The sequence below is a fragment of the Drosophila serrata genome, unplaced genomic scaffold, assembly GCF_035046125.1.
Source record: "Drosophila serrata isolate PLE 108 unplaced genomic scaffold, ASM3504612v1 contig_272, whole genome shotgun sequence".
In the NCBI taxonomy this organism is placed as follows: Eukaryota; Metazoa; Arthropoda; class Insecta; order Diptera; family Drosophilidae; genus Drosophila; species Drosophila serrata.
Genome location: NW_028257170.1, coordinates 2544341 through 2563029, shown reverse-complemented (window position 1 = coordinate 2563029; position 18689 = coordinate 2544341). Strand labels below are relative to the sequence as shown.

Genomic DNA, 18689 nt, shown 5'->3' with positions numbered 1-18689 from the left:
TCTGACGAACACTCGTTCACGCAAGATGTGCATTACGAAAATTAGCGATACACTTGATGGCTGGTTGTTCTATGTGAGTAAATTTAATATCTTGTCTGTATATGTTTTTAAATTTGATCTATGCATTACTCTTCAGATTGTATATTTATGTATATTTCACTGTTAAAATATGCAAGCGTATAAAATTTGCTTGGTTCTTGTAAAAAAATGAGACTTTAAAAGCATTTCACTTTCCAGGCTTCTTCTATTTCATTACGTCCCCTTGTCCACATGCACTTGTATAATTGCTTAAATTAAACTACAATAATAAGCGATTTATTTAATAATAAGTTTCCTTCGTACATGTACATATATAATAACTACATCAAATTAAAAGCAAAGGTGTATTCCATTACAACGCTCTAGCACAAAACGTATATTGTTTTTGTTTCTTTCATCATTTTACGTAATTTTCAAACATTAAAGCCAATAAGAAAATGCGTTGAACGGCTAAGCTTGCCATATATTCATATTCGTATTCATGTTTGCCGTTTTATAGTTTTTATAAATATATAAAATATATATATTTCCCTTTAAAAACTCGTGTATCTTGTTTATGCACTTCAGTATCGTTAAAAATGTGTGTTGTGATGGAAAATGTCAAATTTGCTAATTAATTAATCCCTTTCGCTGTTCGATTTGAAATCGGTGATGTTTAGAGCCGGTGAAATTGCGTTTCCCATCTAGAGATTCCGTCTTAAAGGCCAGTGATGATGCGTCTAGAAGAGCGCCTTGTCTGAAAGAAGAGAAAAGTGGGAAAAATCGCGTTTAGATGGCTAATTGGGTCGAAGTGGGGCGGCGGGTATTACTTTTCTCTGTCAAAGTTGAGCTCTGCTTCTAGTCGAAGGCCAAGTAAAGACACAAAACAAAAGTAAAACGAAAAGCCGCGCAGCCTTGCCGTGTGGGGGGGATGCTTACCTAGCCGAATTTTCTATGCCACCGTTCATTGCCCCATTTTTATATAGGATTTCGCGGGACTCTCCCATATCTTCTCCCTCACTCGCATCCGGCGTCTAATGGCCCTGCTGCTGCTTCTTGGCGGCTGTGTCGTGGCCCTCATCCTCGACCACCGTGGACTCATCATGCGACCAGAAACTGGCCGACATTTGTGACGACGACATGCCACCCACACCAGGGAACGAATCCTCCATGAGCGTGCTCGATGCACAGCTGGTCACGCTTCCGGACATCTGTGAGTTGCCGGCGCTGGTCTGATACGTGGCCGTGGTTCCAGCCGAACTTGTTGTTTGCTCCACGCACAGATTCAGCGAGTCCACCGATACATCCTTAGACATTCCGCTCTCATCCAGCGGCAGCTCTTGAATTCCACCGCCCACTGATGTCGTGGTGGTTATCACCCGCGTTACTGTATGCTCATGCCCATCGGCATCTGTGCTGGTGGTCGTTGTTGTCGTGGTGGTGGTCAGACCATCACCCAAGGTCACTCCTCCTCCGCCGCTGACGAACTTGGTCATTAGGTCCAGTTGCTCATCCCCGAAGGATTCTATGCTCTCCTGCCGCGAATGGCGCTTGTCAATCTCCAGAGAATCAATGTCAGATCGCGTTGTGGCATCCTTAGAGATGTCAAAGCTCTCTATGCTGCTGGTCATCATGTCGTGGCTTTTACTGATCTCCATGCTGTCTATACTATCCTTCTCAGAGTCCTGACTATCGATCTTGGACTTGGGCTCCAGATCAGTGCTGCTAATGTCTGTGAGTTTTACTGAAGTGGATCCCAGCTTTGCTTCCTCCCGTTCCAGCTTCTGCTTGAGAAGGGCTTCGATGTTCTCCGCCTGACTGGAAGGAACCACTTCGGTACGTGTTACTGTGCGGGTCACCTTGGTCACCACAACATTACCGCCGGCGGCTCCCTTGTCGCTGCCATTCGATTTGTTCGATTCATCGGAACGCGACAGCAAGGCTGCTTCCTCCCTGGCCTTGGTCTCGATCAGATGGGCTTCGATGCAAGCATTCTCCAGACCTTCGAAATCCTTTAAGCTGGAAACGGACACATCATCGCCCGGGGCCGTTCCACTGCCACTGTGACGAACCACATAGCGGCGGGTAAAGCTGCCGTTGCTGGAGTCCGTGGAGCCCTGGTGGGTTCGGTTTCGATTCTCCAGGGAAATGGCCTGCTCTAGCGATTCAAACTCTTGCAGACTACTCATCGACACGTCATCATGCTCGCCTCGGGAGTGGTAACGACGAGCTGCCATATCATACTCGGGTGTGCTCGAAAAGGAGTCCTTGAAGCTGCTGATGCGACTGCTGCCCACTTCAAACTCGCCGTCTTCCTCCTTAATGTCTTCTAGCACGGCGCCAGCCAGGTCGTATGGATAACGCAGCTGGTTGTCCGTCAGCTGCATCTCCACCCAGCGCTTGTTGGCGGCAGCAGTGTCACTGGAATCACTCTCTTCCTGCTGTTCGCTGCTACTACTGGCCGCCGTTGGTGGGCTCTCTTCAAACTCGAAATTCAGATCATCCTTGTAGAGCTGGGAGCCGAGCTTGGGATCCGCTGGAGCGGACTTGATAATGATCTTTTCAACGTCCTCGTCATGCTTTTGCTCATACTTGATTGGCTTTATCTTTATGCTCTTTCCACCGAGATCCACTTCATTGGCCTCTTTGGCCACCTCTTCGATAATCACAAACTCGTCTGAAATATCGGGCTGTTCGACCATTTCAAAAGAGTCCGGCGAGTCGGGAGCCCTGCGATCATCATACTCTGCCCCGACCTCGGCACGCTTCAGTTCCTCGAGTTTCTGACGGTATTGTTCCTGCACTCGTCTTTGGAAATCCTGTTCCTTCTCTTCGGCTTTCTCCTTCTGATAGACAGAGGCATCGCTGGCCTTGTGCAGCTCCTCCTCGGTGCGCACCTTGTACAAGGGAGTTTTCTCGGGAAATTCATCGGCCTCCTCCTCTAGAATTGGCGACTTGATGTCCTCTGTGACCATAATGTCGGGAATATTTGAGTAATCCTGCATGTTCTGCGAGGGGCGGCGCTCCTCAATCATGGCAGCTTCCGCCTCCTGCTCCTCTGTGTCATCCTCCACGATTACCTCAGCCACCAGTTGGGAGGGAGTGAACGGACGCTTCTCCAGCTCGGCACTGTGATCCATTTCAGCTGCTGCCTGCTTTTTCTTTTTATTTTTTCGCTCTTTGGGAGAACGGAATTGCCTGGCATATTCCGACTCGTACGGATCCGTATCCGACTCGCTCTCCGATTCTTTTCCCTCTCCTAGGAGGGCCACCTCTTTGTCCAGGTTCTTTAAGGCGTCACCGGAAATACTCTCGTTGCGCTTATGGCCACGCCGCTTTGATTCTCCACCTGGTGGTGTACTAGCATTGGAGTCTTGTGGCGAGTGCTCCTTGCTTTCCATCTCCAACATGAATGTGGCGTCCTCTGGCACAGAGGCAGATGGCATGGGCTCATCATGTCCATACTGGAAGCCTTCGATGCCGGTCAGCGAAGAGGATCCCGCTGATCCAATTATATCATCAAAGTTCTCCACAACGGTGTCAATGTTGGATGTGCTCGACATGCTCACGGAAAGGATGCTGCCCTCGTCTAAGCTTGAGGCTAATTTGGACTCGTCAATTGACCGTCGCGGATCACCGTGGTACAACAGAATGTCCTCGCCCTTTTCGCTGTCTTTTGGGCTGTCGGCCTTGTTGTCCTCCAAGGGGTATGCTAGGCCCCAGGTACGTTCCGCCTCCTTGGGCTTGGGATATTCCTCTATTTTCACTGCCTCCACAGCAGGCTGATGTTCCTCCACCTCTGTCTTTGGTTTGAAAATCATTTCCTGGGAGCGCTTCATAAGACTTTGTTGTTCGGAAGTTGGATAAGCGGCTCCTGGCAACTCCATGCTCTCATCGCTGTCCTCATCGTCGGCACGTAAATCACGCAGTCGTGACATCTCTTCGGCCTCGAAAACATCCACCTCCGCGGAGGAGGCCACCAGAGTCTCCGATAGCTCGGACACATCAATGCTGGCCAAGTTGGCCGATGTCTCGGACTGAGAATCCAAGCTGCTGCTGCCTAAGGTGCTGACTGCACTAACGTACTCTGTGCCATCGGTGCGATAGGTCGAGGTGAACTCCCGAGCGGTCTGGTAATCACTAGAAGTGCCTGTGCCGGTTCCAGTGGCAGTTAAAAGGTTATCCATGTCAGAGGAAAGCGGTCGGCTCTGTGTCTTATCGAAGCTCTTGTGGAAGCTCTCGCTAGAGCTGGAGTTGTCCACATCGGGGATTGACCAGCGATTTATAGAATCCGGCGATGATTCGTTCTTTAAACGGTGAACCACGACATCGACTGGCTTAATAGACTGATCTGAGGTGAGTTCCTCAAAAGTGCTGGTGGTTATCGATTTATCTGCAGCCATTTCCTCTGCAACAACACTTGCTGAGGCCAGTTTCTCCGTATAGTAATCTTCCATTGAGCTAAAGTCCTCGGCGGTCTCTGTTGAGATAAAACCTAAGGAGGCCTGTTCCTCCTTGGCCATGTGCTCTTCAATGGAGCTCAACTCTTCAGCCGTTCCTGTTGATATAAAGCCCAGAGAGCCATGATCATCTCGCCTCTCTGCTCTACCAAACACATCCTGAGCATAGTGAGCCATCGCCGCTTGCTTGTTCAGAGTCTCCTTGATAGTGGTATCAAAAAGGCCTTCCGGAGGCAGTGTGCTCTCCAAGGTGGAAGTGTGCATGCTAGCATCGGGAATACCTATGAAAGAAGATATATCGTCGGTCTCCGCAGTGGATTCTGTGAGTCCAAACTCCGCTGGTAGTTCCTCTATTAGATCTCGCTTCTCAACCATGCTCTTAAGTTCCACTTGGGCCCCTTCCTGAGATTCTTGCACTTCTGCAAGAGTTTCCCCTACTAAAGATTCATCGATAACACTCTTAACGCTGCTGGCCGATGGCTGCTGAGGTGAGTGAACTACTTTTGGCTTTCCCTCAGTTGGTATTTCCTTCTCCGACGTTTCCCACTCACTTTTTTCCAAAGGCAATTCGAAATGTTCAGTGGATGCAACTTTCTCTGAGATGGTATTCACAATCTCAGGGATTTCTTTACTTGACTCATCTGGATCTTCACTGCTTGATGGGGCAACTTCTAAAATGGCTCGGCCACTGGATCCGGTGGATGTGGTCAAACTTTCCTCGGTGGTTACCTTGGACAGTTTAGATTCGCCAGACTTGTCTTTATCGGCATTCTCAAACTCGAGCAAATCATTTCTAGTTTCCGAGCCTTGCCTTTCGATTTTGCTATTCAGTGCTGCAGCATCGTCGGCCTTCATTGTCACATATTCCTTGAAAACATCATTGGCCTCATCGGAGTCCACGGATACTTCCTTCATTAATGAAATATCCTTGGCATCGATGCCTATATCCGTGGCGGCCTCTTCTTCTTGGGGCGTTACACTTGCCGACCTTGTCGATGTCTTTATGATAACATTTCGACTGGACTCCCCAATGTAAAAGCTAGTGGTCTTCTCAGCGCCCTCTGATTTTTCGGTATCAGCATCATCTACTGAAATCTCACTCGTTGGATCAAAGCTTTCGGTATGATCCTCGGAGGCAGTGGTCGTAGCAGTTGTTGTGACAATGTCACGCAGCTGAGAACGAATGGAGAGCTCTGTGGACGGTTCATCCGTCTTGGACAGCTCCTCGGTGAAGTCAAAACTCCGGAGACTAATGCTATCGGACTGCTCAGCTAGAGCGGCCAGGTTCTCGAACGGCTCCGTGTGCTTGATGGGAGCACGTGGCTTTGGAACCGGTGCGGCATCAAAACTAATATCGATCGGTATTTCGGGTCTGGACACTGGGCCAGGGATGGTTGTGCTATCGGTGCCTTCGGAGAGTGGGGAGCTTGCTTTGAGTACTCGTGGTTTTGGTGTGGGTGTGTCGAGGCTGGTGGTAGTGAATGTATTGGTTTCTACCGCCGGCTCAGTTTCGGTTTTGCTTTCAGTTTCTGTCTTTTTCGCTGTGGAGCTGGCCACAGCAGCCGACGGTGGTACGGGAGTGGTTTCGGTTTCACTTGAGATCGGTAAATCGCCGCCTGTTTCTACAAAACAATAGGTGTGAAAACGAAAGCAATTTTAAAAGTGTTGTGAAAGTCGAGAACAGAAGATGAGGAAGAGTAAACACAATCATACGGTTATAGGATAGAGACAGGAAACGGAAACTTAAACAGGAACAAAAAAAGGAAAACAGTATAGGTACAAGTATAGATGACGACAGATGCATTCGAGTACATGGTTAGCATTGGAAAGATACTTTAAAGAGATATAGTAAGATAGGTAGATAGAGGATGGCATGCATATTTTATATGAGTTAATATGAATACAAACGGAATTAATAAGTTTAAATGCAATTAGAGCTCAACTTGAACGAAAAGTCTTTATTGGCCGCCATCTGGGGATAATGTAAGCCAAACTGAACACTGCACATAAGTCTAGAGTGAGTCTTTATGCTCTATCGACGGCATCATAATGGGCAAAGGAATATGAAATTATAGCTTAAATTTAGGAGCTTCGATTTTGCTTATCAGGTACCTGCGATGAGATCTTGAATATCATTATCGGGCGTTATCTGGTTCTGGGCCATATCGGCCATTGTGTTGGTCGTGGGCGACACGCTGTCATCCCAGCTGAGCTTGGAGAAGTCACCCTGCAGGGCACTGATCTCGTCCTCAGGCACCGCTGCCTCGAACGCCTCATCGAATTTGGCGCTCACGTCATCCATGTCTGTTGATAGTTTCTCGATCTTACGATCAATGCGCCTCGCTCGAGTTTCGCTCGTGTCTTCGGCCTGATCTCGATTAGACACTACTGGTACGGGAGGAGGTACGGTTACAGATTCGGGAACAGGAACGGGTTCTGAATGGAGCATGACACAGGAATGGGAGCAAACAAGCAAACGATACAGGAGAGTGATTATAGCCAACGGACAACACACTATGGAATACTATTTGCCGGATACGATCCTAACTGCTAAGCTATCGTAGGACTACCTCGAAGCTTGACTCTATGGTATGGTGGTATGTTACCTTTTGCCGCCGATGAGCTTGTGGCAGCAGTCTGGGGAATCGCCTGGGAAATGGCCTGGGACTGCTGCTGTTGGAATTGAGTGGTTACTGTCGTTGTCGTGGTGGTGGTCGTGTTCTGGGCATGCAAGGGTAAATGTATGTGCTCGTCGGTGAAGCTCATATTGTCGTCGAACGACTTGCCCGACATGGACTCAATGGTGGGCGATTTGATGACATCGACGCCGCCAATATCATCGCATGTGATGGCATAATTCTCACTTTCTGAGTTATAGTCCAGCTTAATGATCTCGTGGCCATTGGCCTGATGGCCATGGCTCTCGATGATCTCGACACTCTCTTCGAGCACGCGATCCACCAGGATATTGGCTTCCTCGCGAATGCGCGCCACAAGATCTTCGCCTTCGCCATTATCATCATCATCACCACCACCAACTTTAACATCACCTGGAAGACAATTGCACAGTTCAATGGTAGATAGAAATTGGACAGATTGAAACAGAGAGTGAAGAGCAGATCAAGCTTGGAAATCATGAAAAGGGAAGCGATGAATTCGAAAGGCGAGAAGAATGTGCAATAAATGTGTGATGGCTGGTGGCGGTGAGATTGGTTGGTGATGTGAGCGAGTTCTCTCTCATATTGAGCTGAGTTTATTTAAAAATTAATGCTGCTTAAAATTATTTTCTCGATGAGCTTTAATTGCATTTTGAAACTAATACGATATACATATAAATTTGGCACACTAATATGAAGCATTATGAGTTACGAGCACAATGAAAAGCTGACTTTTAGAAGCTGTGAATTTTGTCAGGGACTTACCAATTTCTTTTGAGATCTTTACGGTATCCAGAGTGGATAGGTCAACTTTTTTTTCCTGAAGGTTTTCTGCAATAAACAAGCCAAAGATTAGAGACATTCTACGGATGTATAAAAAGAACACAAAAGTGACCTAGGGCTACATTATAATACTCTACAAACGAAATGATAATGAATGATTTACAGACAATCGAACAAAGGACAAACAAAATGAAATTTTCAAATAACAATTCTGTTAGGATCAACAATAGAGTGTGAATGTTAGTAGAACGACGCCTAGGTGACGGTTAGAAAACTGTTAGTATGGCACTGGCACAGGGGTTAGACTTATGGGATCGATGCGAGTAGATTTAAGGCTTTTTGCTGCTTTTTGATTGTGGCAAGAACTTGAACGAAAATGTTTTGGTAATTGTTGGCTTTACTTACAAAATGCTTTAGTGTGTGTGTTGGGATTTTCGTATCTATGAACACTTATGAACTATTGTTGAGATTTCTTTTGGCAACAGCTTGCGACCGATTCGGATCGGATCGGATTGGTTGAGGACACGGAAAGGGGGCAGGCTAGTTGCCACCCCTAGCGGCTGACTCGTCGGACTCAACATACTCAACGTCGGTATGGGCATCTCGGATTACGCCCTTTATATGCAGCTTCTCGGCCTCGCTGTTGAAGCTGCGACCAGTCCTCTCATGCACCACCGTGTAGCTCTCGTTCAACATTTCGTTGAGTTCCTTACTATTGCTATTGGCCACTGGAATGGCCGGTGGTTCCAGTGCGTCCTCCGCCTCCGACGGTAGCTGAACGTCCTCCACGTCCGTGAGCTGTTGATTGACAATATCGTCCTTAAGCAGACGCAACTGAAGCGGCTGTAGTTTTGTCTTGCTTCCCGACTTGTCAACCGATGATGGCGGTGGGATATCGGAGGCGTCAGAGATGTCGGACACATCATCGGTGGATACGTCATCGGCGTCAGTTACCTTGTCTGCATTCGATCCCTTAGCCTGTAGCTTAAGCTGCTCCACCCGTTTCACTCCTGGAGGTAGACCGCATTCACTCAGGTCCATGTCCTCAACATCGGTCACTCCATCTTCTTTGCCTTTGACAACGTCCAGCAGCTTGTTCTTTCCTTTGCTCAGAGTGCGGGTCTTCAACTTTTTACGCCTGTTTGTACCGGCCACAAAGATCTCCTCCACATCTGTGACGGACTCGGCGTTGCTCTGCACCTCCAAGCGTTTGTTTTGCTGCTGCTTCAAGAGTTCATTGGATACGATCACCTCGTTTTCGATTAGATGCGACCCTCCTGCTGCAGAATATTCGGCAATTGAGTGCTGAAGACTCCAGTCATCGGCACATGAATAATCCTCCGAGTCGGTGTGAATGGTGTCCTTTAGATGATTGTAAATGCCAAACTCATAGTTGCAGTCCATGGGCATTACATTGGTTATAGTGTCACCGTTCTTGTCCTCCTTCAGTTCTACCACCTCGCGGTGTGGCAGCGGCAGCACTTCGTGGGATACTGAACGCGCTTCAGGAACTGTGCTGGCCAACGAATTGTCCTCACAAAACATGTCCTCCACATCGGTCAGACAGGTGCCGTCATCGCCAGAGGCCAGAATGATGGCTCGGGGTATGGGTTCCTCATCTTCCTCCTCATTGTCAAAGCTATCTTCTGCTGCAGAATCATCAATGCCTTCGACATCGGTCAAAACCTCTTCGTTTTTTGCTGCCGCCAGTAAAAATTGCTTCTGTCCTGGCATGGGCATACTGGACTTGGAATTCCGACGAGGTTGTCCGCTGGCACTTACGAAGGCCACATCAATGGGTGGAAAACTAGTCTCACTTGCACTTCGACTCCAGGCTGCCGCGCCCTCCGACTCTGACTCAGTGCCCGAACAGGCAATTTGGCAGACTTCTTCGCGACCACTATCGGATACCTCTAGAACCTCGTCTTCAGACGCACCACGCACTCCAATGCCAGTGCAATCGGACATGGCTGAGGCCAGGTCACTAATGTCACTAATTACGGAGACATCTTCATACTGGTCGGAATCGTCTTGGTTCTTCTCGCCATCAGCAATGGCGACTCGTCCCTGATCGCCCACCGCTTGATCCAGGTCCACGCACACGGATTTCTCGCAGCCAAATCCTACTTCAGAGTCGGTATCATAGTCTTCGCAATCAGTTAGATAATCAGCCATGCCATTCAGGTTTTGTGCTTGCAAGAAGTCACCGGCTTTTATCTCGCAGCTCTCTTTTGCATCATTATCTACGGCTTCCTGGTTCTGCAGACCCTGCTGGAGGAACTCTCGAAGGGACATCTTTAATTCTGGATATGCTGTGCTCTTCTCATCCTCGTCCGATTCTGTGTCGTAGTCCTCCACATCGGTGACGTCGGGTTCGCCTGTATTAGGTTTTGGTTGGAATTTGGGTTTCAGGGACGACTTGGATGCAGAGCCTCGCCGCGAGCTGGGCTTCAGAGCCTCTGCCTGGCTGTCGAAATCTTCAACGTCGGTCACGCCCCCGGCGCCATCGCGCCCATAGTCCATGTCATTGCTATCGGTGTCGTGGGATGACGATGAGGACGATGATAAATCGGAATGCGTAGAACGCTTATCGGCAGTTACAGATATAGTTGGGAGTTTTTTAGACATTTTTGGTTACTTAGCTTGGTGGGTTTTTGTAGTAGTGTAGTATTTATTATGGCTTGGGTTTCACGACTTTAGTTATTTGTTTTTGCTATTTGTGGAGAATAAGTTAAAAATGGGTTAAGTAAAAGCATTTCATACATATAAGCATATCAATTAGAAAAGTTGCGTTCGTTAACTATGCCCTAATTATGATGGGTATCGTAGCTAAGCTAATCTTAATTATCAATGTGCTGTATACCTAAAATATATATCTCTTTATTATTTCTACCATATTTACCTTTTAAAGTAGTGCTCTTCTCCACCTCCACCTCCGCAGTCACCGCCGCCTCCCGTTGACTCTCTGGTAAAGCCCCTTGAATTGATAGAGTTGGGTCAAGGGCAGCAGCACCGGCCACGATAATACTACTGTGGTGGTGGTGTTGATGATGATGGTGGTGCTGTTGCTGGCGCCGCAGGGTCTCCTCGATCAGGGCCAGGGGACTGCGAGTCGGCTTTGGTGATCCGGGACTTGCGGCCAGCAGGCGCTCCGGATCACTAGGGCCAAACATGGGCAGGGCAACAGAGTCCGAGAGACTGGAGTCTGTGGTGTCGATGAAGCTGACATCAAACTCGTTAATGCACCGCTGCTGCTCGCCGCTGTTATTGGAAGGCGGACGGACTGACATGATGGTGTGGTGTTCTACATCGAACTCGGGCTGGCGGTAGACCACTTCGAGCGGCCTGTCGGGGCCGAAGGTCTTAGTGAATACCTCGCTGGTTAGCACCTTGCGACTGTTGCTGCCGCTACCGGAGGATGATGAGGTAGAACTTTTTGTACTATCGCTTGATTTAATGGATCGTATGGTTATCACCTCACAGTCGTCATCAACGAGCACGGTGCTAACAGCGCCGGTGGTGGCCGTCGGTTCCCGATGCGCCCGCACTGTTGATGTCGACACGACAGCTCCCGCTGCCCTCCGGATGTTGGTTAGGTCCTTGTCCGTCTTACGGCTGACGGTGCTAACGGATCGCACGCTGCGGCGCGTGCTGTTCGAGGAGCCGCTGGCACTGGTGCTTCCACTGCCCGAGTTTGAATTGGACTCGTTCATTGTGTCCTTCATCTTCTTCTGCATCTTAGGCTCCATGGAGCCCGGCATGGATTTGGTGGCGGAGGTGCTTGGTATTTCGCTTGTCTTGGTTGCCACTCGCCTAACTGTCTTCTTATTGTCTATCTGAGGTCTCTTTTCGGCGTCATCACTCTTGCTTAGCTTAGCTGCAGTCCTTGCACTGGAAGACACGCTAATCGGAACTTTGGTGCGCTGTATAGTGGCTGTGGTCTTCATCTGAAGCTTGTTGTCGGATTCTATGGAAGTTCTGTATGCAAGTGTCTTTGCTGCAGTCGCTGATTGTGTCTTCATGCTTTTAGTTGCTTGGCTCTTAGAGCCTATCACGTTTGCTAGTTTATTTTCTTTAGATGTCTGTCGTTTGTATAGGCGGTCAGTGCTCTTCAGGGACTCTTTGCTATCACTCTGCGAACCTCTCTTAATCAGGGAACGGGATTGTGTTGGGGTCTTTTCAGGGACCGCCTTCTTTTGTTTCGTTTCCAGGGATGAGGACTTTGTCAAGGCACTTGTTTTTAAATGTGTTCGTTGAGTACTTCTAGTTAGGGCCGGAGCTGGCGATTTTGGTGGTGCGGGTGACTTAAGAGGTCCTGGTGCCGGAGAGACACTCTGACCAGTCTCTCCATCGCCACTCAATCCGAATCGCATGTTGTGGGCCAGGGTGGGCTGCATGTATCTGTGGGCAGCAATCGGTGTCGGAGTCTTACTTCGCTTGGCCTGCACTTGTTCTTGGATACCGAATCGTTCAGTCATCTTTGAAATCCTTGCTGTAAGCTCTTTGGTAGATCGAGTGGCAGTTGTCTTCGTTTGTTTCATGGTTGTTTTTTCTGACCTGTTGGTTTTGGGCTGGGGGCTATATGAACGAACTGAAGCATTGTAGGGTATTCGTGTGACGTCAGTCTTAACCCTAGGTCTGGGTGTTGTGGAGCGGCTATCGGCTTGCGGATGGCTTTCGTAGAAAATGGAACTCGACGCTGGGCTGGCAGACCTCTCGAAATGCAATTCGCTTATAACACGGCTCGTAGCGGAAGCCGAACTAGTGGTGGTTGAAGTTGAACTAGTAACGGAGCGTCTTGACTCGGATTTAGTTGAAATTTTTGCTTTTTCTGTCGCTAGTGATTTTTTAATTTTGGTTTGCTTGCTAACCGGAGTTTTTTCCTTAGTTTGCGAAACAGGAGGGGCTTTTAAATCGGCTTTAGACTTTACTTTAACTCCAACTGGTCTTTTACTAATGGTACTCTGAACTGTGGCTTTTGTACTTATTTCCTTAACTGTTTTCCCTGTATCTGCTTTAGTCGCTGTCTTTTCTTTTTTAACTACTTTTTTTACAGTAGGCGACTTCTGTTCATTTTCCAAATTTACAAAATATGCAATGGGACGAACTTCTTTTGCTTCTGCTTCGTTTACCATCGGAACTTTTTCCTCTTCCCTAGAAATATCAGCCTTCAACTTTGCACTTTGTAGTGTTTCTTCGACTATTTGCTCAACTGAACGCTCATCTTCGTCCAAAATCTGACCTTTGATATTGTTAAAGTTTCTTAAATGCTGAGCATTTTTAATTGTTTCGTCCACAATTTTTTGAACTTCAGCATCACCTGCTCGAATAGTATCTTCTACAATCTGTTGAACTGACCTATTTTCTTCAAAATTAGACAGTAAACTTATTTTGGAACTTGTACTCAAATCTTTTTCTGAACCAGTTTCAATAATTTTAAAATTATGTTCAGTTGAACTAACAGGAGGTAAAGCGGTTGACTGATCAGGGGGCGCGACCGAGTATTCTTTTTGAATAGACATTTCTGAACCCAAATCATTATCTTTTTCTTCAATTGGCTTCGGCTTTTCCTCCTCCTTCAGAGGGGACTTATCAACAACTGCGGTGAAAGGAGCTACAGATGGAGTTGGCTGAGCAACAGTCTTGTCTTGGGGCTTGGTAATTCTAAACTCTTCATCGCTTTCATCGTCCGAGTATTCTTGTTGAATAGGTTTTATTGAATCAGGAGGTGATTTTGGTTTATCGTCCAGTTTAATGGGGGCTTTGTCATCCTTAACGTCAATTGGCTTCGGTTTGTCTGCTTCCTTTAGAGAAGATTTTTCACTAACGGCGCTAACAGGAGCTACTGATGGAGTTGGCTGACCAACTGCCTTGTCTTGGGGCTTGGGAATTCCAAACTCTTCATCGCTTTCATCGTCCGAGTATTCTTGTTGAATAGGTTTAACTAAATCAAGAGGAGATTTTAGTTTGTCGTCGAGTTTGGTAGGGGCTTTGTCATCCTTAACGTCAATGGGCATCGGTTTCTCTGCTTCTTTTAGAGGAGATTTTTCACTAATGGCGCTAACAGGAGCTACTGATGTAGTTGGCTGACCAACTGTCTTGTCTTGGGGCTTGGGAATTCCAAACTCTTCATCGCTTTCATCGTCCGAGTATTCTTGTTGAATAGGTTTAACTAAATCAAGAGGTGATTTTGGTTTATCGTCCAGTTTACTAAGGGCCTTGTCATCCTTAACGTCAATGGGCTTCGGTTTGTCTGCTTCCTTTAGAGGAGATTTTTCACTAACGGCGCTAAAGGGAGCTGTGGATGGAGTTGGCTGACCAACAGTCATGTCTTGGGGCTTGGGAATTCCAAACTCTTCATCGCTTTCATCGTCCGAATATTCTTGTTGAAAGGGTTTTACTGAATCAAGATGAGACTTTGGTTTGTCGTCCAGTTTAGTAGGGGCTTTGACATCATTAACGTCAATGGGCATCGGTTTGTCATCTTCTTTCAGAGGAGATTTATCCCCAATTTTGTCACCTTGGAAACTTGAGACAGGATCTGATGGCTTAATTATACCAACTGATTTGAAAATAGTGCTTTCGGAGTGAAGTGTTGTTGAGCTTTCTACTACTTTTGAAATTGAAACAGTAGGCTTAAGTTCTTCTTTGAGAAGAGATTTATCATCAACGCGGCTAAAGGGATCTGCGGATGGAGTTGGCTGACCAAAAATCTTGTCTTGGGGCTTGGGAATTCCAAACTCTTCATCGCTTTCATCGTCCGAGTATTCTTGTTGAATAGGTTTTACTGATCCAAGAGGAGACTTTGGTTTGTCGTCCAGTTTAGTAGGGGCTTTGTCATACTTAGCGTCAATCGGCTTCGGTTTGTCTGCTTCCTTTAGAGGAGATTTTTCACTAACGGCGCTAAAGGGAGCTGTGGATGGAGTTGGCTGACCAACAGTCATGTCTTGGGGCTTGAGAATTCCAAACTCTTCATCGCTTTCATCGTCCGAATATTCTTGTTGAAAAGGTTTTACTGATACAAGAGGTGACTTTGGTTTGTCGTCCAGTTTAGTAGGGGCTTTGTCATCCTTATCGTCAATGGGCTTCGGTTTGTCATCTTCTTTAAGAGGAGATTTTTCACTAACGGCGCTAAAGGGAGCTGTGGATGGAGTTGGCTGACCAACAGTCATGTCTTGGGGCTTGAGAATTCCAAACTCTTCATCGCTTTCATCGTCCGAATATTCTTGTTGAAAAGGTTTTACTGATACAAGAGGTGACTTTGATTTATCGTCTTGTTTAGTAGGGGCTTTGTCATCCTTATCGTCAATGGGCTTCGGTTTGTCATCTTCTTTAAGAGGAGATTTATCCCCAATATGGTCACCTTGGAAACTTGAGAAAGGATCTGATGGCTTAATTATACCAACTGATTTGAAAATAGTGCTCTCAGAGTGAAGTGTTGTTGAGCTTTCTTCTACTTTTGAAATTGAAACAGTAGGCTTAAGTTCTTCTTTCAGAAGAGATTTATCATCAACGCCGCTAAAGGGAGCTACTGAAGGAGTTGGCTGACCAACAGTCTTGTCTTGGGGCCTGGGAATTCCAAACTCTTCATCGCTTTCATCGTCCGAATATTCTTGTTGAATAGGTTTTACTGAATCAAGAGGAGACTTTGGTTTATCGTCCAGTTTAGTAGGGGCTTTGTCATCCTTAACGTCAATTGGCTTCGGTTTGTCTGCTTCTTTTAGAGGAGATTTTTCACTAACGGCGCTAACAGGAGCTGCGGATGGAGTTGGCTGACCAAAAGTCTTGTCTTGGGGCTTGGGAATTCGAAACTCTTCATCGGTTTTATCGTCGGAGTATTCTTGTTGAATAGGTTTTACTGATACAAGAGGAGACTTTGGTTTATCGTCTTGTTTAGTAGGGGCTTTGTCATCCTTATCGTCAATGGGTTTCGGTTTGTCATCTTCTTTAAGAGGAGATTTATCCCCAATTTTGTCACCTGGGAAACTTGAGACAGGATCTGATGGCTTAATTATACCAACTGATTTGAAAATAGTGCTTTCGGAGTGAAGTGTTGTTGCGTTTTCTTCTACTTTTGAAATTGAAACAGTAGGCTTAAGTTTTTCTTTCAGAAGAGATTTATCATCAACGCGGCTAAAGGGAGCTACTGAAGGAGTTGGCAGACCAAGAGTCTTGTCTTGGGGCCTGGCAATTCCAAACTCTTCATCGCTTTCATCGTCCGAGTATTCTTGTTGAATAGGTTTTACTGAATCAAGAGGTGATTTTGGTTTGTCGTCCAGTTTAGTAGGGGATTTGTCATCCTTAACGTCAATGGGCATCGGTTTGTCTGCTTCTTTTAATGGAGATTTTTCACTAACGGCGCTAAAGGGAGCTATGGATGGAGTTGGCTGACCAACAGTCTTGTCTTGGGGCTTGGGAATTCCAAACTCTTCATCGCTTTCATCGTCCGAGTATTCTTGTTGAATAGGTTTCACTGAATCAAGAGGAGACTTTGGTTTGTCGTCCAGTTTAGTAGGGGCTTTGTCATCCTTAACGTCAATGGGCATCGGTTTGTCTGCTTCTTTTAAAGGAGATTTTTCACTAACGGCGCTAAAGGGAGCTGTGGATTGAGTTGGCTGAGCCACAGTCTTGTCTTGGGGCTTCGGAATTCCAAACTCTTCATCGCTTTCATCGTCAGAGTATTCTTGTTGAATAAGTTTTACTGAATCAAGAGGAGACTTTGGTTTGTCGTCCAGTTTAGTAGGGGCTTTGTCATCCTTAACGTCAATGGGCATCGGTTTGTCATCTTCTTTCAGAGGAGATTTATCCCCAATTTTGTCACCTTGGAAACTTGAGACAGGATCTGATGGCTTAATTATACCAACTGATTTGAAAATAGTGCTTTCGGAGTGAAGTGTTGTTGAGCTTTCTACTACTTTTGAAATTGAAACAGTAGGCTTAAGTTCTTCTTTGAGAAGAGATTTATCATCAACGCGGCTAAAGGGATCTGCGGATGGAGTTGGCTGACCAAAAATCTTGTCTTGGGGCTTGGGAATTCCAAACTCTTCATCGCTTTCATCGTCCGAGTATTCTTGTTGAATAGGTTTTACTGATCCAAGAGGAGACTTTGGTTTGTCGTCCAGTTTAGTAGGGGCTTTGTCATACTTAGCGTCAATCGGCTTCGGTTTGTCTGCTTCCTTTAGAGGAGATTTTTCACTAACGGCGCTAAAGGGAGCTGTGGATGGAGTTGGCTGACCAACAGTCATGTCTTGGGGCTTGAGAATTCCAAACTCTTCATCGCTTTCATCGTCCGAATATTCTTGTTGAAAAGGTTTTACTGATACAAGAGGTGACTTTGGTTTGTCGTCCAGTTTAGTAGGGGCTTTGTCATCCTTATCGTCAATGGGCTTCGGTTTGTCATCTTCTTTAAGAGGAGATTTTTCACTAACGGCGCTAAAGGGAGCTGTGGATGGAGTTGGCTGACCAACAGTCATGTCTTGGGGCTTGAGAATTCCAAACTCTTCATCGCTTTCATCGTCCGAATATTCTTGTTGAAAAGGTTTTACTGATACAAGAGGTGACTTTGATTTATCGTCTTGTTTAGTAGGGGCTTTGTCATCCTTATCGTCAATGGGCTTCGGTTTGTCATCTTCTTTAAGAGGAGATTTATCCCCAATATGGTCACCTTGGAAACTTGAGAAAGGATCTGATGGCTTAATTATACCAACTGATTTGAAAATAGTGCTCTCAGAGTGAAGTGTTGTTGAGCTTTCTTCTACTTTTGAAATTGAAACAGTAGGCTTAAGTTCTTCTTTCAGAAGAGATTTATCATCAACGCCGCTAAAGGGAGCTACTGAAGGAGTTGGCTGACCAACAGTCTTGTCTTGGGGCCTGGGAATTCCAAACTCTTCATCGCTTTCATCGTCCGAATATTCTTGTTGAATAGGTTTTACTGAATCAAGAGGAGACTTTGGTTTATCGTCCAGTTTAGTAGGGGCTTTGTCATCCTTAACGTCAATTGGCTTCGGTTTGTCTGCTTCTTTTAGAGGAGATTTTTCACTAACGGCGCTAACAGGAGCTGCGGATGGAGTTGGCTGACCAAAAGTCTTGTCTTGGGGCTTGGGAATTCGAAACTCTTCATCGGTTTTATCGTCGGAGTATTCTTGTTGAATAGGTTTTACTGATACAAGAGGAGACTTTGGTTTATCGTCTTGTTTAGTAGGGGCTTTGTCATCCTTATCGTCAATGGGTTTCGGTTTGTCATCTTCTTTAAGAGGAGATTTATCCCCAATTTTGTCACCTGGGAAACTTGAGACAGGATCTGATGGCTTAATTATACCAACTGATTTGAAAATAGTGCTTTCGGAGTGAAGTGTTGTTGCGTTTTCTTCTACTTTTGAAATTGAAACAGTAGGCTTAAGTTTTTCTTTCAGAAGAGATTTATCATCAACGCGGCTAAAGGGAGCTACTGAAGGAGTTGGCAGACCAAGAGTCTTGTCTTGGGGCCTGGCAATTCCAAACTCTTCATCGCTTTCATCGTCCGAGTATTCTTGTTGAATAGGTTTTACTGAATCAAGAGGTGATTTTGGTTTGTCGTCCAGTTTAGTAGGGGATTTGTCATCCTTAACGTCAATGGGCATCGGTTTGTCTGCTTCTTTTAATGGAGATTTTTCACTAACGGCGCTAAAGGGAGCTATGGATGGAGTTGGCTGACCAACAGTCTTGTCTTGGGGCTTGGGAATTCCAAACTCTTCATCGCTTTCATCGTCCGAGTATTCTTGTTGAATAGGTT

At 46.3% G+C, this 18689-nt stretch overlaps 2 protein-coding genes across 53 annotated transcripts in view; both read right to left on the bottom strand.

The window, feature by feature from the left end:
* Positions 1-293: 293 nt before the first annotated feature.
* On the bottom strand, positions 294-10631 carry LOC110176709 (uncharacterized). Of its 4 annotated transcripts, none has more exons than XM_086834134.1 (5): positions 8324-10631; positions 7901-7966; positions 7085-7528; positions 6591-6914; positions 294-775 (listed from the first exon to the last, which is right to left on the bottom strand). In XM_086834134.1, exon 1 carries the CDS (start codon positions 10544-10546, stop codon positions 8459-8461), a length of 2088 nt encoding a protein of 695 aa, XP_086690260.1. In that variant the 5' UTR covers positions 10547-10631; the 3' UTR covers positions 294-775; positions 6591-6914; positions 7085-7528; positions 7901-7966; positions 8324-8458. The 4 variants fall into 4 exon arrangements, with proteins under 4 accessions (XP_086690260.1, XP_086690259.1, XP_086690261.1 ...); XM_086834135.1 differs by lacking the exon at positions 294-775 and adding an exon at positions 5993-6100; XM_086834133.1 differs by lacking the exon at positions 6591-6914.
* The window catches only part of Ank2 (Ankyrin 2), a 66660-nt gene continuing 48264 nt past the window's right edge, over positions 294-18689 (bottom strand). For 19 of the 49 annotated variants that reach the window (XM_086834078.1, XM_086834080.1, XM_086834081.1 and 16 more), the window contains 6 exons: positions 10821-18689; positions 7901-7966; positions 7085-7528; positions 6591-6914; positions 958-6100; positions 294-775 (listed from right to left, as the gene is read on the bottom strand). The exon at positions 10821-18689 is cut by the window's right edge and continues 22209 nt beyond it. In XM_086834078.1, the coding sequence (XP_086690204.1) occupies positions 1053-6100; positions 6591-6914; positions 7085-7528; positions 7901-7966; positions 10821-18689 (13751 nt within the window). In that variant the 3' untranslated portion in view covers positions 294-775; positions 958-1052. Of the gene's footprint in view, positions 776-848; positions 877-957; positions 6101-6590; positions 6915-7084; positions 7529-7900; positions 7967-10820 lie in introns of all 49 variants that reach the window. The other 30 variants (XM_086834105.1, XM_086834107.1, XM_086834108.1 and 27 more) reach the window with 9 other exon arrangements.

Bases quoted from the DNA above. Each gene is read 5' to 3' on its own strand.
- LOC110176709 (XM_086834134.1), bottom strand. From the start codon at position 10,546: ATGTCTAAAAAACTCCCAACTATATCTGTAACTGCCGATAAGCGTTCT.